Raw genomic sequence first — 23,267 nt, 5'->3', positions numbered from 1 at the left:
AACAAGTGAAAACAATTCATTACAAATCTTACTTAGTGATTATTTGTTTGATGTAACTGTATCTTTTTTGATAACTAGTAGAGTTAGTGTTATCGTTATTTGTATCTATATTTGTTAAAACAGATAATTTGTTGACCAGAAATCAGTGTCCACCTGCACATCTTTCAAATAAGTACAGTTTCATATACTGTTTTTTAGTTTTTTACATAATTTTATTGATTTCTATATTTGTTATATGTTTTGCATCTGATAGATTTCATAACAACACTCAATTATGATATTTTGCTGTTCATAACTCGGACACCGTATTGTTATGTGGGGGTTTTTTTTGTGCTTATTTGGGATGTGCACATCAATTGACTATTGTAATCTGCCATGCATCCAGTATGCATCATGTAACCTGTCGTTTATCCAGTAAGCATCTTGTAACCTGCTATTCATCCTGTAAGCATCTTGTAGCCTGCCATGCATCCAGTAAGCATCTTGTAGCCTGTCATGCATCTCGTAAGCATCGTGTAATCTGTCATGCATCCAGTAAGCATCTTGTAGCCTGTCATGCATCTCGTAAGCATCGTGTATTCTGTCATGCATCCAGTACGCATCTTGTTGCCTGCCATGCATCCAGTAAGCATCTTGTAGCCTGTCATGCATCTCGTAAGCATCGTGTAATCTGTCATGCATCCAGTACGCATCTTGTAGCCTGTCATGCATCTCGTAAGCATCGTGTAATCTGTCATGCATCCAGTACGCATCTTGTAATGTACAATGCATACATTAAGTATATTGTAACCTATCATGTATCTGGTAAGCATCATGTAACCTGCCATGCGTCCAGTATGCATTTTCTAACGTGCAATGCATACATTAAGCATCATTTAATCTGTCATGCACCCAGTACGCATCTTGTAAGCTGCCATGCATCTAGTAAGCATCATGTATCCTGCCATGCATCCAGTAAACATCATTATGATGATCATTATCAGTGTCATCAAATATATGAGGCACATAGAAGGAATTTAGGCTGAGAGGCCCCCCCCCCCCCCCATATTTAAAAGAGCGATATTTTCATTTTGATTTCATACTTGACGCTATATGTCCATTGAATAGGGTGATCATTTGACGATGCCAGTAGCTGAGGCCAGTGTCACATGCATGGTATTACTCTGTTTCATGTACTGGAGATAATTATATCAATATATTAGAGTTTCGACCACAGTATGACTATCTAGGTTTTTGCAAGTGCCATTAAGGGCTTTGCCCTCTTTAGCATATCGCAAATGCCATTAAGGGATTTATCGCCCTTAGTATATTCCAAATGACATTAAAGGGTTTGCCCTTTTTAGGACATCGCAAATGCCATTAAGGGGTTTATTCTTTTCAGTTTGTCACAAATGTCATTAATGGATTTACCCTTTTCAGTTTATCGCAAATGCCATTAATGGGTTTTACCCTCTTTAGCATATCACAAGTGCCATTAAGGGGTTTACCCTGTTTACTTTATCGCAAATGTCATTAAGAGGTTTACCCATTTTAGTATATCGGAGATGCCTTAAAGGTTTATCCTTTTTAGTTTATCGCAAATGCCATTAAGGGATTTACCCTTTTTAATATCTCGCAAATGCCATTAAGAGGTTTACCCATTTTAGTATATCAGAGATGCCTTAAGGGTTTATCCTTTTTAGTACATCGCAAATGCCATTAAGGGATTTACCCTTTTTAATATCTCGCAAATGCCATTAAGAGGTTTACCCATTTTAGTATATCAGAGATACCTTAAGAGTTTATCCTTTTTAGTTTATTGCAAATTCCATTAAGGGATTTACCCTTTTTAATATCTCGCAAATGCCATTAAGGGGTTTACCCATTTTAGTATATCGCCAATGCCATTAAGGGGTTTACCCTTTATAATATTTTGCAAATCAAAACTTCGGTCTTCTAATATAAAGACATTTTCAAAAATTTTGTATTGTCTCTGTCTATTTTGTTAGTAAAGTCTGTTTGCTAACGGGAAGGTTACTCACGAACAATGAGCATTAGACAATTATTCGTCAATATTTATATATAAAAAAATTATATATCTGATAAATATTTGGTGAAAACATTACTGACTTTCAAGCAGTAGGCATAATTGTAACTGAAATGATGGGTCTGATTTTCAGATAGACTGCATACAAGCACAGGAGACCTCTTGTCACACACTCAACCTTTTAATCTTTATCGTTGTCAGCAGCGTGATGTTTGGCTTTCATTGATTTCAGTCCTTCCATGTCAATGCATAGTCACCATTCTCTTTCACCATATATAGTTTAATTAGCAAATTGTATGGCATTACTATAGACAGTACCAACTCTTTTCTGGTCACTTTTATATGTTCAAGAAAGCAATTAATTTTAGGTATATGATTAGGTCTTACTGTGGTAATCTCCCTTTGATGTTCTTTACGAATGACGGCAATACTTCAAACAACAGAACAAAATTGTTTTAAAAGAAAATGACAACAGGAATTCCTCATAGTTGTTTCTCAAATTTTCTCATACATCTTTTGCGAGATATACACAAACTAAAATTTTAAATAATATTATATGGATTTAATAAACACGATATATTTCCTATATTAGAAAGGACCAAGAAAGCAATATCTCTGAGTTGTGTTCTTTAATTTGACCTTATGTAAACTGATATCAGGTCAACTCTCCAAGACTCTGATGTTTTCAACACTTTGATTACCAAGTAACAGCAAAGTTATTAAATAGTCCTAAAAGTTGGAACAAACTTATTAAACAGTGTTATATCAAGTCAAATGCAAAATGTTTAAAAAGTCTTATAAGTCAGAATAAACGTGTTATAAATTATCTAGTCCAATACTAAGATGGAGACAACTTGTTAGATAATATTATGCCATATAAGACCAAATTTATTGAACAGTCCCATGTCAGTAGTCTTATTTCAAGATGGAACAAACTTACTAAACAGTCGTATTTTAATTTGGATAAACATGATAAACGATCTAACACCAAGCTAGAACACTCTTACACCACGCTGGAGCAAACGTACTAAATAGCATTATTCCAACTTAGAGCCAACTTACTAAATACCATTATTCCAACTTAGAGCCAACTTACTAAATACCATTATTCCGACTTAGAGCCAACTTACTAAATACCATTATTCCAACTTTGAGCCAACTTACTAAATAACATTATTCCAACTTAGAGCCAACTTACTAAATACCATTGTTCCAACTTTGAGCCAACTTACTAAATACCATTATTCCAACTTAGAGCCAACTTACTAAATACCATTATTCCAACTTTGAGCCAACTTACTAAATACCATTATTCCAACTTAGAGCCAACTTACTAAATACCATTATTCCAAGTTAAAGCAAAAATACGAAATAGATGACAATTTGGAGCAAACTTATTAAATTATACCAGGTTGATGTAGACTTGTTTTATACCAGATTCGAACAAATGTATGCCAAAAAAGATGATGCATTGGTTTGATGGAGTGTGCGCGCGCCCGTGCGCGCGTGTGTGTGTGTGTGAGGGTGTATTTGTGTGTGTGTGTGGATATTATTTCATTTTAATTTTCTATCTCCCACTCTCGTGTTTACTATAATTAAACTTGAACTATGTATGCACTGCATACTAATGCTGATACTAATAATACTACTAATGATGATACTATATTGGTAGACTATCCGATTTCTTTGGTCGTGTTAGGGAATCAACAGTCTTGTGTTGGTTATGTTTAGAACATTGCAGGTGGTTTTACTGTCTTTTACTGTCTCAATGTTTGCGTTGTCGTTGACGCATAAACAAAGCCAATAAAATGAATATTGAAACAGCGAATCCTCTGTTAACGTCTTTGAATCCTAAAACACAAAACTGCTACCCCCACTATAACCCACTGTTTTTTTTAATGAAAATAGCAAGTTATGCGTACCAGATAACATGGAGAGTAAGGATGTCACAAGTTTTGTCATGATGCTACTGCTATCAATGCTCATGTTTAATCAGAAATGGCGTTGCATTCACTAGTGTTAGAATATTGCATTTTTCTTCGATGCTAATGTTTGCCGTGATGGAAGTCAAAATGTATAATATATCCTGTGGGAGGTATTAAGTGACTGTATCAAATATAGGCAACCGCGACCTACTTTACATTTTTCAATGTCTACTAGCTCACGTATTTGATTAGGGTCACTACCTAAGTCATTTGTGAAGTTCATAAACACTTGTCAAGGTGGGTGCGGCGTATATATCAGGGGACACGTTTGTGAGATAGTCTTAAATTCCCAAGAATCTCAGATCATCGTTTAGCAGCTCTGTTTCACGAATAATATGTAACAAAGTGGAAGTCTACTTTTTCAAGGAGGTAAATGGCATAAAAAGACAAACAATTTAAATTATATGCTTTATTGAATGAAAATATGTAGATATTAAAAATGTATTCAGCTATTTTGCAAAAAATAACAAGTAAATAAATATCTATGCACGTAAAAATATCTAGATTCCTCACATATTTGGAAATAATATTTTAAAATCACTTCTTGTTGACTGCACATTTATTTGTCATTTTTCACCAACTCAATTTCTTCATTTCACTTAGGAAATGGCATCATGATGTGTCAGCCAGTAAATCACCATCTCTCACACGTACCATGTAATTAATGGATATACATGCAAAAATGAAAACATTTATTTAATATAATGTAAAATCATAACACTGGATTTTTAAAAGCCGTAGGTTTCATCTTTTGTTTGATATTTTTAATCACAAGTAAAACTAATAAAAATGCATGGTGTAAAATATAGTGGACATGTAAACACTCTGAGTTAATAATTAATACACAGGCAGAATAACTGAAAATTGTATAAAAAAAAGACAATGCTTGACATATCAAGAAAGAAAGATAGGGCTTGTTCAACTGCCTGTTTTGCTGGATGATAATGATATAGATTTTTCTGAATCTAATTCTCTTTTTTAAACTTTAAATTTAGTCCAAACAATTTTGGCATTATTTGACTGAATTGTCTTTCTGTTGTAGGGATTATTTGTGACTATGTACATTTTATTTTCTTTAGTTGCAACATATTTCAGTTTTAACTGAAGATTCATTAGAATTTTGATATGATATCTCAGAGTCCTCTAATTAAGTTCAGTTTCTTTAAAAGTGTCTCTCCCATTCTCCAAAAGTATTTTGTGCTCACATCAAAACATATACAACAGGAAGACTCATCTCCGAGACATTATACCAATATTTGATGGAATAAACTTCCAAGTTTAACAAAGTTTTACCAAACAGATAAACAAACGTTGCCCTAAAATTGATAAAATAGTGCTTCTTTACTACTAAAAAGAAAACTCAGTTTCGTGATTGCTGCTCGTTGTAAGAATAGAAATCAAAGGCAGCATTCAGGCCAGACATGATAGCACCTTGTATCCATCCATTCGCCCACGATATAGCTTCTCCTGCTAAATATATCGGATGGTGCGAAGTCTGCAAAGCTGCCATGTTATTGTTGTATTCATATGGGTGAAGGTAAGCGAACGCACCCTGAGCAGCCGGATCGCTAAACCATGCCTGGACTGTTCCATGCTCAAAATATTCCTCCGTTTCATCATGGATTTCTTTCAGAATCCGGATGGCGCTAGCTACTGCCTGGTCCGTGGGCTGTGAGCCGAAGATGAGCGCATCCTGTCCCCATGTGTAGGACACTAGGATTCCGCGGTCTTTGCTTGTCAGTTCGGAGTTATCCCAGTCTGGGTAATGGATCTGGCCGATAGGAAGATCGGTTATCGTAAACCCACCCTGTCCAACCTTATCTTGCCAGAACCTTTCTCTGAACTGCATCAGAACTTTGGTGGACGGCTCATACGAAATATCAGCCAAAGCCTTTTGCTGGTCCATTGGTAGGGGTAAGTTCAGCTGACGTAGGATTGTCAATGGAAGCGTAATTATTACAGCGTCGCCTTGTAAGATGCTGACTTCTTTCCCGGTAGTTGAGTTACTTCCTTTGACGATCACTTTGTGTGTGTCATTGTCCACCTCTACCGAGTCTAGACGAATGCCGAAGCGGATTCTATTCAGAAGATTGACATCCTTGTTCCAGCCGTACTTGTTTGGCATGATGAAATGTTCAGGAAGGTCTGACATGCCATTTGTTGGAGTGTAGAGTTTATCCTGCCACCATCCCCCTAACTCATCTCGGAGGTACTCCACCATACTGATCTCTAGAATGGGTCGATAGCCAGACACCTAGTGGAAAACACAACAAAAAAAGTTTATTTACACTCCGTGCGATTGCATATAACAAAATATACTGGTATTGAAGTGCACATCGTACAGAGGTGAGTAATGACTAAGAAAGATGAAGCTGTCAGCTGTTAAATATTCTCAGAGTTTGTTAGGTTGTGTAATATATTTTAGATGGATAGTCGACGGAGTGCGTTTACTGGCGACTTACTGATTGAAGAGGTTTCAGTTATTGTAATGATTAGAAGTAGTACTCCGTGCAGTCATTTGTCAGTACTTTTAGTACTCTGAGTTTCAGTTAAGTTTACATAATATGGGCTGAACCGTTGTCAGGCTTTTGAGTGTATATACTATAGGCTGAATTGTTGTCAGGCGTTTTACTGCTAATACTATAGGCTGAACATTAGTTAGGCTTTTGAGTGTACACACTATAGGCTGAACATTTGTTAGGCTTTTGAGTGTACACACTATAGGCTGAACATTTGTTAGGCTTTTGAGTGTACACACTATAGGCTGAATAATTTGTTAGGCCTTTGAGTGTACACACTATAGGCTGACCAATTATCAGGACTTTGGCGTACAAGGTACACTTGACATCGATATGTCGGGCCGCGAAAGACTATTATGTATAAACTATATAAAAAAAGGACTATTTCAATCAAAGAATTTGCATTTGCAAGGCTGTCAAACGTTTAGTACTGCAGTGTGTACAATTCCTGGCAGAAAACTATTTATATTTTTTTAAAACTGTGATTGGTGTTCTTCAAAAATCCCTGCACGTGCTTTACATAAATGATACTTTACGAATTCCATGTCCCACGTCATTAAAGATGTCCCACGATATCGTACACTCTTTGTTTACCTCATTATCTTGTTTCACAGGACGGTTCTTGCGGTTTCAAAAATTGTATAAGCATTTTTTTGTTTTCATTATTTAATAAGAGAGAAGTTGGAAGCATATCGTTTTATGTCCAGTTTCTCCTATAGTTAATATATACACTTGGGTAACCACCGTAGTCATATCGATTACGTCATAATATAATAGTCCTATCATTTCGAGTTTTGCGGTAAATGTTTATTTTACAAAGCGCCTATCCTTAGCAAAGATATCAGATTGTATAAGCATGCAGTTATCATTACAATAACTTGATCTGAGTGCTTGTATGGCGTCAGGTTTGACAGTGAAGTACATCTGATAATATGAACACCATTGCAGCTAAGTACACGCTTCTGCTTATGGGAGATTTACTATTTAATTTTATTGTCCCGGGTGGTCGATTGGTCGAAAGCACTCGCTTTTTCCGATCACTGCCACCTCACCTCTTTTCACGTGAGTTCAAGTCTCGGCTTATATGGGTATATGAGAAAATTTGCCATTAGCTTCTCGTAGGTCGGTGTTTGTTATCTGTGGGGTTCCCTGGTTTTTCTCCACCATTTATACTGGCCACCCCGTACAGCCTATCATGGGCTGAAAAATGGCGATAAACCCAAACAACAATAAACATTACAACCATCACCACAACAACAACAACTTTTCATTTTTATCCATACGCCGACGAACTCGGTGGTCACATTTGTATGTTAAGTATAACATATTAGTTCAAACACTTTGCCCCATTTCTTTTTTTCCCCTTCTTTTTATTGCTTGCTAAGGTCAGGCTAATAAATCTCTTGATTGTAATTTAAACTAATTACAATTGTTCCTTTTTTAACGCGTGCTTTTGCAAAGCATACGATTGTACATGCATATTAAATTACTTCTGTTGCAAAATTTTCATTTTTGGATGTGCGTAGTTTTGCGCGATGATAAGCAATCTGCGCCGTTGCTGCGACTCTGCTATCTGGCGATTTACTATCCAGTTTTGAATATTATCCCTACGCCGACCAGCTCTGCTGACACGACTGCATTTTAAGAGCAAACAAAATAGTTCCAAATATTTGGCCCCACTATTTTTTTATTTTCATGACTTTCTAATATATGCCTTGATTATAATTTAAACTAGGTACAACTCTTATCAAAATGTGTTAACACGTGTCTTTGCAAAACGAAAAATTGCTCATTCTTTTTGGAGCAAGTTGTTGTCCAATTTTTACTTTCGGATGTGACTAGATTTGAAAGTTGTCAAGCTCTTCATTTTCAGAGGCAAGTTAATATTGAATTCAGTCTGAATCCCATAATGTCACAATCGAAGTGATCGGTGATGAACAAGCAAACAAGCAAACAAACAAAAACACAAACATAAGCATAGGAACTATTGAAGTTTGCGTTGCTAATATCTTCAGTTTCGTTGGTAAGTATATCGTGTATGTAGTCCACAATCTTGAAATGACTAAATATAAGTAATCAGTTAATCAGTTTTAAAAAAACACAGAAGCTTATGAAGTTTGATAAGGTAGACTGGGCGCCCATATACTAAAAAGTAAGATCAATTAGAATATCCTCGACTATTCAATCGGATGCTAAAAAGAAGAGAGAAAAAAACCCACAAATATTATTCAACTGACATCGGAAAAAGAAGATGATTTTCCGAATGCATTCAACAATATGACTGGTTCATTCGAATATCTCTCTCATCACCATTAGGGTAAATATATCTGCAAACCAGAAGTGTATTTTAAAATGAAAATTGACGATTCTAAATTACCCCTCAAACCAAACGTCCGCGGTCTTTTCCATTGCATGCTAGAAAGAAAAAAAAATCTCTGATGTAAATAATGGTCAACTTCAATTGCCCTCAAGCCTGTTGTAGTTGGTACGTCATAATAACGTTAAAATATCACATGAATAGATGCCGTATCATAACTAGCAGTAATAGTCGCAGACAATTTAAACCGAATGATCTATTTGCTTCTGTTGTAGGCGATGTAAGGATGGTGGTAATGGGGCACGCTCTATACCTGCGATTGAACGGGAGGTAAATCTTCCCTTAATCCTTAAAGCGGATGCGGGAGGTTGTGGGTTCGATCCCCGACCGAGTCATACCAGAGACTTACAAAAATGGTACTAACAGCTGCCTCGCTTGGCGTTCAGCATTAAGAGGTTAGTGTTAGGACTGGTCGGCCTGGTGTCAGGATAATGTGTCTGGGTGGGACATCATGCTACATGTCTGTGGCATGATGCCCCAGTGCTAGACATCACTATAAACTGGCACATTGCAGACATCGTAGCGATATGACTGAAAAATTGTTAAAGCTACGTTAAAAATCAAAATCACAAATCACATAATCCTTAAAGGAAAGGGATGTAAATCATTCTTCCTTTTAATTCTTAATCATTGCTGACAGTTTTTATATTCCACAAAAGTAACAAATAAAGTCAGCCATAAAGTAGTTTTTACAAGAGTATTTTAAACCAGTATATAATAATTAAAGAAATATTTTAAAAACAATTTACATAAATTTGATCCGATAGTTATATACTAGTATATAATGAACAATTTCTAAAATAAAATAATTTCTGCTCTTGTCCATTAATTGTAAATTTTTAAAAAACTTTTATTTACATAGCATGAAAACACACTTCTATTGTGTTCGTGCATATTTTAATTATCTCTCCGAAGAAATGAAAGTCAGAGGTGGAATGGTTCATTTCTTTTGTTTCTGGGTCGTTAGTAGTGGGCCGTAATGTTGTGTGGCAAAACAATTGCTTTACATCTCAGATGGTGAAAACACTAGACTGTCCCATTAGCTAAATAAGAAAATTGTTTCACATAAATAATCATTAGTAGTAGTACTACCAGTCTTAGAAGTTATTCAGTTATATTGATTCATGTATTTAATTTAATCATTCGCTGGAATTACAGTGCTCAAAATATTCAAATTAATTGGAATTACAGTTATACGGAGTTACTGTGAAGTTTTTACATGACTGTTCGTCTCATAAACTCTGTCAAGCTGTTTTCCATGACCCGAGAGAGAGAGAGAGAGAGAGAGAGAGAGAGAGAGAGAGAGAGAGAGAGAAGTAATTCAAGCTCTTATGAAAGAGGTATCACTTTAACAACGAAGATATGACTACAACTGGGGAATATGGCGATGCGAGGGTACGCGATCTGTAACAACACAAGCTTCTTTGAGATTCTGAAGAATGAACTAATTTACTGAAATACTCAACATATAAAATTAAATTCCAATATCAATCTACATAAACTTAAATTACGGATATAAGACATACATATAAAACTACGATATTCTTTCACTTACCAACATCATACATTTATATAATTTCTGCTTTTCAGAATAGAATACAGATAATTAAATATCGAATAAATTCACGATAGCTAAATAATTTAAAATTCATTATTTCAGAATAATACTGCAATCATTTAATATAAATATATTTTACTGAATTTAATCTAAAATGTCAACATATTAAACGCTCTTATTTAAAGAGAGTTTTATTTCTAAATTAACTATTACTGAGCATGAAGTTGGTAGTGAAAGTCGCTTTTTTACTATTATCAATAATATAATTACAAGTAAATATAAGTTCATTAAACAATTAATCTTTCCAATACATTATATTAAAGAATATTAAAGAAATATTAAAATAATCTAATGTTGAAACGTACTGATGTTAGATTAATATCTTAACACTGAAAATCCTTATAATATATGAAAAATTGTACATAGAAGAAAATCTTACCTGTGACGGCACAAGCCTCTTTGAGATTCTGACGAATGAACTGATGAGTCCGCAGTCCGATGCTTTTTATTTCTGTTTCTTAGGACGTAGCCAAATATGGTTATACGTCTAGTGTTTGCGTTACGCCAGAATCTCAAAGTGAGGCTCCATCGTTTCTTACAGACTATCGTCTGGGTCTATGTACGTCATTAGACAGACAATTCTACCACGTCAGCTCAATTACCCATTTAGAAAGAATCTTTGGAGTTTGTCTATTTCATCTACCTACACACCTTACCGAGTGTAGTTTTTTGCTGACTTATGATACAATGGAAATGTATAGAGAGTTTTGCCTTTTGCTCATAAGAGCGCAATCTTTATTAAATATTAGATAATTGTAATACCGAAATAAATGGATTTAATTTTAATAAATTTAAATAGAAAATTAATTTCAATATAATTTAATGGGAAAAAATACTTTTAATACAAATTAAAGAAATTTCAATCTTATTACTTTTACTGACAAATTCTGTCCTAATAAATTTATTTAAAGACTATTTGGATTTATAACTGTCAAGGGATTACTATAAATTCATTTAAAGACATTTTGGGATTATATCACAGTGATTCGTCTGTATTTTTGATTCATAATTAACCATCATTCGGAATACCATTGGAACAAATCCGGATTACTGGATATGTTTGGACTTGAGAGAACTGTTTACGACTTTAGGGTCTCCTTCATCATGCTGTAAGCTATTTGTACGTTTTCACTCTGTAATGTAAGGGACTAAATATTGATTAATTTATGACCACAGAGTCGTTATAATACAAAACGGCATTTAATAATTCAATAAATCAGATGAGAAAGTGTGTAGTGGTGGACGAAGCTTACCTATAAGGGATGCACTGACGTACTATTTACTGAAAACGAATGTTGTTGTACAGCGCACTAATATTAACAACTGTATAAATACCCACATTAGAAAAATACCTTATAAGCAAGGATGGCCTGTTCTGTCCAGGGCCTTAACTTGGGTCCAAGAGAATCCTGATACTGCTCAGAACGAAAGAAGCCCAACATTGACATTTTACTCCATTTTTTCACCCATTGTGTCCAGCCTTCCCTGCTATGGTCTGCCAGGATTTCGTTCTTCACTGGTTCGATCGTTTTCTCATAAAGATCCACTAAGAAAAAGAAAAGTTTTTTTTCTCTCGTCATTGTGATCGATTCATGTACTTTTCAATATCGGAGTGTATTCAGTTGAGAAGAGACTAATATGATAATGGAAAGAACTTTGTTGTTATTAGATCTTTCCCTGCCTTATCCGTGCAGTGAAGCAGTTGGTGAAATTGAAAATGATAACAAAAACTAAATTATAAAGTTCCCACAGTCTGGTCAGATGATCACGAAATCTCTTTAGTACAGGAAACAAAATATCGGATACTAATCCAATAATGCGTTACTCAGGGTCAATCAAGTGTTCCAGTATTTTGTTTTCTTACTTTCTCGCAAAAGAAGTTTGGTTATTGTGTAAATAAGTGTATAGCGTTATTAAGTGTAAAAGACGAAAACGACGGATAAACAAGTCAGACACACTGAAAGACGGACAGAATGCTTACATATTCCTTTGATTCCCGCTTCCTCTTTTTCCTCAGGGGTCAGGTTGTCGTCCCATCCTGGCCAGAAAACGGTTGTCCAGTGTCCATTATCCTCTTCCCAATCTGCAACATGAAATTAGTTGGACATTTAGTTACTAAATACACATATCTACCTACCTACATTTATGTGCATTCATACGAACAGGCAACAAATATAAGTCTACTCCCCCAACACACACACACACACACACATACACACACACACACACACACACACACACACAATGATGGGGTGTTATACCTACACTTGCGGTTTCAGGGATGTAATAGGTCCAATGCACCCCACCCCCTACATGCTGCAAGAGACGAGTGATGGAGGCAACCTTTCTGCCCAGGGATGCGTCCCGTTATGATGTTCCAGACGAGGTTTTAAAAGAGTGTATTTTATATCAACTATGTGACAATATATTTAAGAATTTTGTTTTCCATTTGTTGCCTTTATATTTGTTTTGTATGACTTTTTGGGGATACCTAAACTTAAATAGCACAAGTAATAGCTAGAATTGTTCTGACGTGCCGTTGAACCATATACATACATACATGCATGCATGTACACACACACACACACACACACACACACACACACACACACGCACGCACACACAGACACACATACATACATATATACATGCATGCATGGATACACACAAACATATTTACATACATACATACATACATACATACAGATACACATAAATACATACACACACATGCACATACATACATACACATACATACATACACACATATACGTACATACATACACATACATACATACACACACACATACATACATACATACAGATACACATAAATACATACATACATACATACATACATACAAACATACATACATACACACACATACACATACATACATACATACACATACATACATACACACACATACACACATACATACATACACACATACATATACACATAAATACATACATACATACACATACATACATACACATACACACACATACATACATACATACATACATACATATATACATACATACATACATACATACATACATACACACACACACACACACACATACATACATACATACATACATACATACATACATACATATATACATGATTGTTTTGCTCGTTGATCAATATTCGTAAACATACTCAGTAAACAAAGGGGTAGGTTATGGAAGAATGTTTTCAGTGTGACTATTCTAAGCCATAATAAGTGACTTAATATCTTTATTGGCGTTAACAAACACTGGAATAATAGTTGTGGCCTTAAGCATCCCATGTATTCAACTAGCTGATGACACGACCCTGCTATCCTCGTCATATTATGGCATTGACATTCTAATGACACGACCCTGTTATCCACATCATGTAATGGCATGGGCATTCTAATGACACGACCATACTATCCTCATCATTTAATGGCATGGGCATTCTGATGACACGACCATTCTATCCTCATCATATTATGGCTTGGGCATTCTAATGACACGACCATGCTATCCTCATCATTTAATGGCATGGGCATTCTAATGACACGACCCTGTTATCCATATCATTTAATGGCACGGGCATTCTGATGACACGAACCTGTTATCCGCATCATTTAATGGCATGGGCATTCTGATGACACGACCATACTATCCTCATCATTTAATGGCATGGGCATTCTGATGACACGACCATTCTATCCTCATCATATTATGGCATGGGCATTCTAATGACACGACCATGCTATCCTCATCATTTAATGGCATGGGCATTCTAATGACACGACCATTCTATCCTCATCATATTATGGTATGGGTATGTTGTTTTGAAACGTTCCTAACTTTGTAACTTCGTGGAGGCTGCGATACAATGTTGATAAAAGCAATATTGTCATATTTTAGAAGAAAAAAATCGTGCAAGAAACCTTGTTTACGCTCGGAGATTTATACATGCAATATGACACAATGTAACCGTGACAAAGTTAGTACAAAGGATCAGGACATCTGGCATGTGTTTTTAGAACCTGACTTGCATCGGTGATCAGATACAATTTTTGCACATTTTGACACTTTCACAGTTCGTTACTACACCAAATGTGTATTTGATAAGCGACGTAAATTCGACAACGAAAAGACCTACATGAGAAGGAGACGGTAGTTTCCTCTGACCCTTGTCACCCCATTTTTGATATTTGGACATTTATGTTGGGGGTGTCGGTGCTTGGTCGGATAGTAAGCGGCTTCTCCATGCCGACACCAGATGGTGTCGGCAAATTCCAACTTTTCGATAGGGAATGGACTCTGACCCTACACCCCAACAAAAATATCCAAATATCAAAACTGGGGTGTCAAGGGTGAGAGGAAATTTGGACTAAGGAGACGGAAGTCATCCTTATCTAACGTTGACGCCGACACCTTTCTATGAGACCAAAATATAATATCAATTATTATCGGCTTAAAATATGTGTCGATATGACTAATTGATGGTGTTCAATTTTATATGGAAAATGATTTCCAATTTGCAATTATACCACTAATGCGCAGCCCCACCCCAATTATCCCCCCCCCCCCATAATAAGGTTTTGCTGCTCCAGTATATAAGAAAATTATCTTGGTCAACACAATTACTATAATAATTAATTAAAGTTTGTATATTGCTTTTGAATTAAGTTCCCCTAACTTTATTTTATGTTACTTTAAGTTCGTTTTAGGTTGCAGTTCGTTCATTTTAGTTCATTTTAATCAGTTTCCAGTGAATCTTCGTTCATTTTCGTTAATTTTCTCTGTTTTCAGTAATTAGTCATGTTTTTTTTAAACAATACCCGTCTAAGCCTCCAATTTGACATGTTTTTCTTAAACAATACCCGTCTAAGCCTCCAATTTGACATGTTTTTCTTAAACAATACCCGTCTAAGCCTCCAATTTGACATGATTTTCTTAACCAATACCCGTTTAAGCCTCCAATATGACATGTTTTTCTTAAACAATACCTGTCTAAGCCTCCAATAAGACAGTTATTTAAGGGACAAAATCGGACATACATTAAGAGAGCAAATTTCTTGCATGGAAATTTTCTAAATTTTTCTAAAATAATGTTACTTTGTGGGCCTTTATTTACTAAGTTCAACTGAAAAGATTTACGTAGTGTATAGATATCTTAATACATCGTAAATATATTCTTGTACATTTCCATTAATGGGTTTTGTGTTATGCAAATACGTTGAGAATTAAATAGATTACTGACTCTTTCCTTAAATGTACCACTATAGACAAATAAATAAATAAATAAATAAATAAAGTAATTTGCATTACCAACAATGTCAATGCAACATCAATGTACATTATGTGCGATTAAAAAAGAACTCTTATAGTACGGGGGGGGGGACTGGAGCTATGGTAGGTGGTAGGGCGCAGCATAATCAAAAATGAAAAAAAATATATAAATATAATATCCATATCCAGTGTGCCGTATACATGAAATATTTTCACCTTTCAGTGTTATTGTTTTTCCATACAAATGAAGGAGCCCTTTTTCATTCTTATTCTTGAATGGCCGCGTTGGAATCTGGAAGAGGTCGATGTAGTGTTTTGTCAAGAAGTGTTTTGGAGGCAGTCTCATTGCACCACCTGCAATACAGTGCGATACAAATCGATTAGGCACGTTGTAACATTCAGATAATCCATCACAAATTCAATTAATATTGTCTTTCTCAACAATATTTTGTTCCATATAGTATCTAATCAGAAATTAAAGAAAGTAAATGCACATGCTTTGATCGTTGCGAAACTGTCTTTTAATTTCCCATCTTTATTTTTGTTGTCCCATTACAGACACTATCTTCACGAATATGATGCACAAATATGGAAAGTTTTGATACAATTTAGCCAGCTATTCATCCTAAATATGTCGGGAAAGGAGCTATTAATCCAAAACAAGTCGAGGGTGTGTGGGAGGATTAGTATGACGATGTGCATTAAACTTTTCTTGGCAAGTCTAGTGAGATTTTAGAAACATGTCTAGTCTAGTGAGATTTTAGAAACTTGTCAAGTCTAGTAATATTTTAGAAACATGTCAAGTCTAGTGAGATTTTAGAAACTTGTCAAGTCTAGTAAGATTTTAGAAATATGTCAAGTCTAGTGAGATTTTAGAAACTTGTCAAGTCTAAAGAGATTTTAGAAACTTGTCAAGCCTAGTGAGATTTAAATTTGTCAAGCCTAGTGAGATTCAACCTTGGCAAGTCTAGTGAGATTTAATTTTCTTACTTGTAAGTTACCATCTTCGCTACCCAAGGTTCCGATGTGTTAACCCTACCGACACCTCGGCGGATCGTACATATATTTACATATATTTAAGAACTTTGTTCTAGTGATTTCTATTGGATTTCATGAGTTATCTCCCTTAGTATGTAATGCCAACTAACCAATAGCGTGTAACAGCGGTGCGTTGTATGTAATCTAATTAAAATTAAACATCCACTGTTAACATGAAGATCTGACAGCGACCGCTTAGGGGTCACGTTCGGATAACCTACGTTATTACCATAATCGCTAATTTTATCAACCAATCAGGTGAAATTCTATATCTTCTCGTTTGGAGACTGAGCAGTGCAGATAAAGAGCATGAATGTGTACCGAATGAGCTGATTCACAATAAGATTTTTAAAGCTGCATTTCCGTTGGCTAATTCAAAGGTCGCCAAAACATGACTCTTAAGCGGTCGTCGTCAGATCTTCACGTAGGACAGCGGAGTTCTGATTTTAATCAGATTGCGTTGTACGTCGGCTGAAAATAGTGGAGGCAATTGACTTCCAAAGGATACTTTTAAAGTTTAACATCGAAAGTATGACTATATACCAGAGGAAAGCCATAACATGTGTCCTTGAGGGAAAGGATGTATTTGTACAAACACGGACGGGCAGTGGAAAATTGCTTATTTATGAGTCCATTCTAGCTGTGTGCTCCACTTGTCTCGATCTTGTACGAACAGTGTTCAGGTTTGAACAACTTGATTTTGATTGGATGCGGTGGCTTGTCGCCGCATCGAATGAAATTCACAGACCCGAAGCACAAACACATCTGAACGATCTACCAAGGTGTAGATATGGTTAACACATCGGAATCTTGGCAAGCGAAGATGGTAAGTGACCGATTTTTGTAATATCGTAAACATGGAAAGCTGCCTGATTCGTGGGGAGACAACTTTATCTCTTATCAATCATGCATCAAATCTGATGGTCGTTCTGCAATGATGTGGATGGTGACGACGATAATTAGATGATGATGATGATGATGATGGTAATAATAATAATAATAATAATAATAATAATAATTATTATTATTATTATTATTATCCCCTTTCCAACATGCAACACAGGATAAAGAGTTATATAGATATATTACCTTCCGCATGTAAACCATTGGAAAAGTCATGTATGGTTTTCACTCTTCCGCCCACTTTACCTGACAGTTCAATGATGGTTGTCTGCAAATCAATAAATGGAATGAATCAGATTGTTAATTGCTCTTTCAGTCATGTATAAAACACGACATCTATAGATACGGTTGGTAAATTAATAGATATACATGGAAAGTTACATTGCTAGCTCGTGGTTAGAATTAATAATGTAATTCGCTGTTTGGTTACTTCGTAGTAAACTAGTGCATTTATTCATGTGATATTCTAGATTATGCAACTGTTGAATTGAATAGTAACTTTGGAAAATGGTTGCAGTGTGTAAAATTAGTTAATATGGATATTTGAATATTTGTGTACACTTGTGGGAGTGTAATGTACAGAAATGCGTCTGATTGCTGTGCTATTGTTCAATATAATGAGATTAAGAATATATATATATATATATATATATATATATATATATATATATATATATATATATATATATATATATATATATATGTGTGTGTGTGTGTGTGTGACGCAATTCATTGATGTCATTAATTGATGTCTGTATGATTAGTAGTTGATACCGTGCTTTTATTACGACATTATTTACCATACAAGAGCGTATGGGTATTTCGATGTGCACGAATGTGTGACTGAAAAATGTAATAGCCTTTATCTGATGATTGATTGTTGGTTTAGTGTGAAACGAGATGGCTAAGGAAATATGCTCACGTCCTTGTGTTTTCACGGGAAGCTTTTAGGGGACAGACTTCCGGTGTGGTTTAGTCCCGAGTCTCTAGGAGAGACGGAATAGAGACTAGTGGAGAAGTAGATTGTGAATCGAAGGCTAGTCGGAGAGCAGAGTCAAGGAGGAGGATGTCCAATAATTACGTGATATCAGCAACAAACATCTTTCCAATATCATTTTCGAAAATATTAAATGAAAGTCAAGTAATTTATATTTAAAAAAAGAAAATGACATACATCTCAATATATTTATTCCGAAAACAACTATCAAATACCTGGAGAAATCCAGATTCATCAAGCAGATATGACCTGTCAACGCGATAGTCACCTGATACTAACACTGTAAACACGTGCTCTAAATTTGATGAATCTATACTTATAAGGTCACACCTCTACTGATCAAGAAGCATGTCAGTAGTAACTGATATTTATTCATACCAAATCATTTTTAAAGCACGCCCTTAAATGAATAATGTCGAATCGAATGTGATTTGCTTACCTGGTGTCCCACTTGCTCAAGTTCATAAGCGGCGACCAACCCAGACATTCCCGCGCCAATAATGATTACATGTTTCGGATACTTGGTTTTCGTCCGTTTGTAAATATCTGGGTCGGTTTCTCCACTCTTGATGGCGTACTCATACCGAAGGCCATCCGTTAAAATGTTGTTGTAAAAGTCAGCGTCATTATCTTCCTGCTGAATAAGAGGCGGTTTTGGCTTCTTAAGCTTCGAGTTGATGTCCATTTTCTGGAATTGCAAATCGGGATTATGATACTTGGTATGTTTCTCTGTATTTCATCACAAATATAGTCGTAAAAATAAATCTTCAAATGAACAACAAGAACAACAACAACCAAACTCGGGACCTGGTATAAAATCTGCACGTAACAAGTGAACGTTTGCGTGAGTATGTTTGCTTTGTAATGAGATGGTTACAATTATCCCCTAGAAACGCTTAAAATGCAGGAGCATTTTGCGGTTTCTCTACGTGATTCAACGCCATGGGTTCCATCCACCCCTGCTTTTGACGTTTTATAAATTGGATACCTTTGATCATTTGATTGCCCTTCATACTGGAGAAACAGATCAGCTCTTTCATCTGTCACTTGTATCTGTCACTTGTATGAAGGTGCTCGTCTTCTATCGAAACAGAGAGCTCTTTCATTTGTCACTTGTATCAAGGTGCTCTCTTCTATCGAAACAGAGAGCTCTTTCATTTGTCATTTACATCAAGGTGCTCGTCTTCTATCGAAACAGAGAGCTCTTTTGTTTGTCATTTACATCAAGGTACTCGTCTTCTATCGAAACAGAGAGCTCTTTAATTTGTCATTTACATCAAGGTACTCGTCTTCTATCGAAACAGCTTTTTCATCTGTCACATGAAGAAATCGTCTTTTATCGAAACATCTCTTTCGTCTATCACGTACCTGAAATTACTCATCTTCTATCGAAACAGAGAGATATGTACCTGTCACTTGTAGAAAGTACTAGTCTTCTATCGAAACAGAGAGCTCTTTCATCTGTCACTTGTATGAAAGTACTAGTCTTCTATCGAAACAGAGAGCTCTTTCATTTGTGACTTGTATCAAGGTACTCGTCTTCTATTGAAACAGAGAGCTCTTCCATCTGTCACTTGTATCAAGGTACTAGTCTTCTATCGAAACAGAGAGCTCTTTCATTTGTCATCTACATCAAGGTGCTCGTCTTCTATCGAAACAGAGAGCTCTTTCATCTGTCACTTGTATCAAGGTACTTGTCTTCTATCGAAACAGAGAGCTCTTTCATCTGTCACGTGTATCAAGGTACTTGTCTTCTATCGAAACGGAGCTCTTTCAGCTGTCACTTGTATCAAGGTACTCGTCTTCTATCGAAACAGAGAGCTCTTTCATTTGTCACTTGTATCAAGGTACTCGTCTTCTATCGAAACAGAGAGCTCTTTCATCTGTTACATGCGTGAAGGTACTCGTCTTCTATCAAAAATATTTGTCTGTCCCAGGCGACAAAATGTTGCATTTAATTCCATGAGGCAGTATATTCGCTGTCTATTCCACTCTTCTGTAAATGCACGATTTCAAGTCGCTTTTGAAAATAAAACAAATACAAATACTTGGCCATCTGAAAAGAAGGCATTTAAAAATGATATGGAAGGAGGCACATAATTCCTCATACAGCTTTTTCATTTTGAAGATCATTTTATCGAAATTCCCTAACTCTCCAAACCATAATAAGAACCATATGAGAAAAAATATAGTGTGTGTGTGTGTGTGTGTGAGAGAGAGAGAGAGAGAGAGAGAGAGAGAGAGATGTTAATCCTACCTCCATAATTTTTCACACCTGTACTTTTGTCTTCTTGATGGCAGTTTGCAGTTGTATTCTTGTCTTCTTGATAACAGTTTCCTTTTATAGCTCATTTGTGTCACGTGAGATATTAATATTAAGCGGGAAAAATATCTTCCTTTAGGATACTGATAAAGCGAAATTTCCATTTTCGGGCAACTGTTTGAGTAAACGTCTCGTGATTTAGTTTAAAAATAGAATATTGTAAATTAGCGATTGTGCTGGGTTTCATCATTTTCCAACTTCCTAACATTTTCCTTCACGCTTAAAGTTTCAAAGAATTGAGAGATATACTTTCGATTTAATGCCTTCCTGATCTAACAGTGGTAACTTGTAGCTGGAGGGCCTATTAATGTTTCCTCCCTAATGTATATGAAGTAACAATTTACTCTATTTAAAATATTAGATTTTCGCCGGGAAGCCTTGTTAAAGATGTACCAGACAGTAAACAAAAATAAAGATGCACATTTATTTTTCTATGATTTGCTATAATTACTTTATATGTGAGAGAACGGGTACCTGTTTACTACAGTCATCTCAATATCTATGTGTAAACAGTGATAAGGCCTCCCAATGTTGATGCGTCAGCAAGCTATATTTTATACACTTGGGAGTGAAGATAAAAATGTCAGTGCTATTGAGACATGCTCTATCAAATAGCGGTTTTGATTTCACTTTAAGACGCATACGGTGATTTCGTTTATGAAATGGTACCTCTTAGGTCAATGATCAAAGGATTTAAATTATAAACTTCATTTTGTTCCATAATACTTGCCCAGACAATAATACTTGCCCAGACATAATACTTGCCCAGACAATAATACTTGCCCAGACATAATACTTGCCCAGACAATACTACTTGCCCAGACATTACAGTAATATCTGCCTGATCAGCACATTCAATATAAATGTATAGTTTTGGATATCAGATACCTTTTAAAAACAAGCGTGAAGGTTGATATTTTAATGTTACATGTTGTATTTACAGTGTGAAGAAATCTTCATAAATCTTACAGAACCTGTATCTAATCCATACCAGGTAGACTAAACTAATTTATTTGTAAATAAAAGCGTGGTGTAAGTAGAGAAGATATTTATCGAGTATGGCGTTCAGTGTGACGAATTTTTGTGGCAAAGTTACGTATTAGTGTTCTAATACCTTTCAGTGTGATTTATAAAACTGATTACCAATAACAATGCAATACTGCCAAAACGCAGAATAATCTCTGTGTATCAATATCATTTGCATTTAACACTTGATCTGACAACACTGTTGATACAGCTGTCCATAACTTTGCAAAATTAAGGATGATATTTCGCAAATTATACATTGCTATAAGTAATGATTGTTGATATTAAATTGACAATCGTTACACAAGTACCCCATGCATTTGTCGTACTTTTTTAATTTTTGCCCAGCATGTTTAAAAACATAAATTTCATTAACGCCTTCAAGCAGAACTTTAAAACTATAGATAGTCCGGAGTGTAATAGACATTCATAGCTTTCACTACTTTTTCTAATGACTCAGCTATTCTTCATCATTTTCGAATGTTTTTAGTTGTAATCCATTATTCGTATTAGGCCTTATCGATTGTATCTTCCAACGATTTTCGTAACCTCTCTTTCTCTAAACCGAACCTTTATTGAACCGAGACACTAAGCAGCTCCCAGCAACACATCTTCAGTAGCCATGGTTCCGATATGTTAACCCTATCAACACCTTGGCGGCTCGAGTAGATATTTCTGTGCTTCGGGTCTGTGAATTTCATCGGATGCGGTTGCAAGGCACCACATCCAATCAAAATTAAGCTGTTCAAGTTTGAACACTCACTTTTCCTACATGACTGAGACAAGGGGAACATACAATTTGAATGGACTCATAAATAAGCGATTTTTCACTGCAGCTCCGGCGTTTGTACAAATACCTTTCACTCAAATACACCTGTAATGGCTTCTCTATGGTACGTAGTCATGCTCTCGCCGTTAAACTTACAAAGTATTATTTTGAATCATTTTCGGCAGTTATACAATACACGGCTGTTAGACATTATTGGTTAGTTGGCATAGCATGCTAAGGGAAGCAACTCATGAAATCTAATCGATGTCGCTATGACAAAGCACTAAAATATCTGCTTGATCCACGAAGATGCCGGCGACATAAACTTGCACATTACCTTGTATAGATTTGAATTCTCTCAACGAATTTAACTGTCACGCAAACGCTTGAAAGCTATTTGATCATG

The 23,267-nt window shown here is 35.6% G+C and overlaps 1 protein-coding gene across 1 annotated transcript; it reads right to left on the bottom strand.

Annotated features, from left to right (window-relative positions):
• Positions 1-4,405: 4,405 nt before the first annotated feature.
• Positions 4,406-21,152, bottom strand: LOC149779676 (uncharacterized). Its single transcript, XM_089940503.1, has 7 exons — positions 21,001-21,152; positions 19,183-19,431; positions 17,933-18,014; positions 16,022-16,159; positions 12,507-12,608; positions 11,878-12,071; positions 4,406-6,265 (listed from the first exon to the last, which is right to left on the bottom strand). The coding sequence occupies exons 1-7, from the start codon at positions 21,004-21,006 to the stop codon at positions 5,372-5,374; spliced, it is 1,665 nt and encodes a 554-aa protein (XP_089796629.1). The 5' UTR covers positions 21,007-21,152; the 3' UTR covers positions 4,406-5,371.
• Positions 21,153-23,267: the final 2,115 nt, after the last annotated feature.

This window comes from Sinohyriopsis cumingii, chromosome 17 (genome assembly GCF_028554795.1).
Source record: "Sinohyriopsis cumingii isolate HCF-2022 chromosome 17, ASM2855479v2, whole genome shotgun sequence".
NCBI classification, from domain to species: domain Eukaryota; kingdom Metazoa; phylum Mollusca; class Bivalvia; order Unionida; family Unionidae; genus Sinohyriopsis; species Sinohyriopsis cumingii.
The sequence above is the reverse complement of the archived record's forward strand: the minus strand, read 5'-3'. Positions and strand labels throughout refer to the sequence as shown.

Bases quoted from the DNA above. Each gene is read 5' to 3' on its own strand.
- LOC149779676 (XM_089940503.1), bottom strand. The intron at 18,015-19,182 runs GTAAGCAAATCA...ATTGATTTGCAG, and splicing joins TTGAGCAAGTGGGACACCAG to ACAACCATCATTGAACTGTC. The intron at 12,609-16,021 runs GTGAAAATATTT...TTCATGTTGCAG, and splicing joins AAAAACAATAACACTGAAAG to ATTGGGAAGAGGATAATGGA.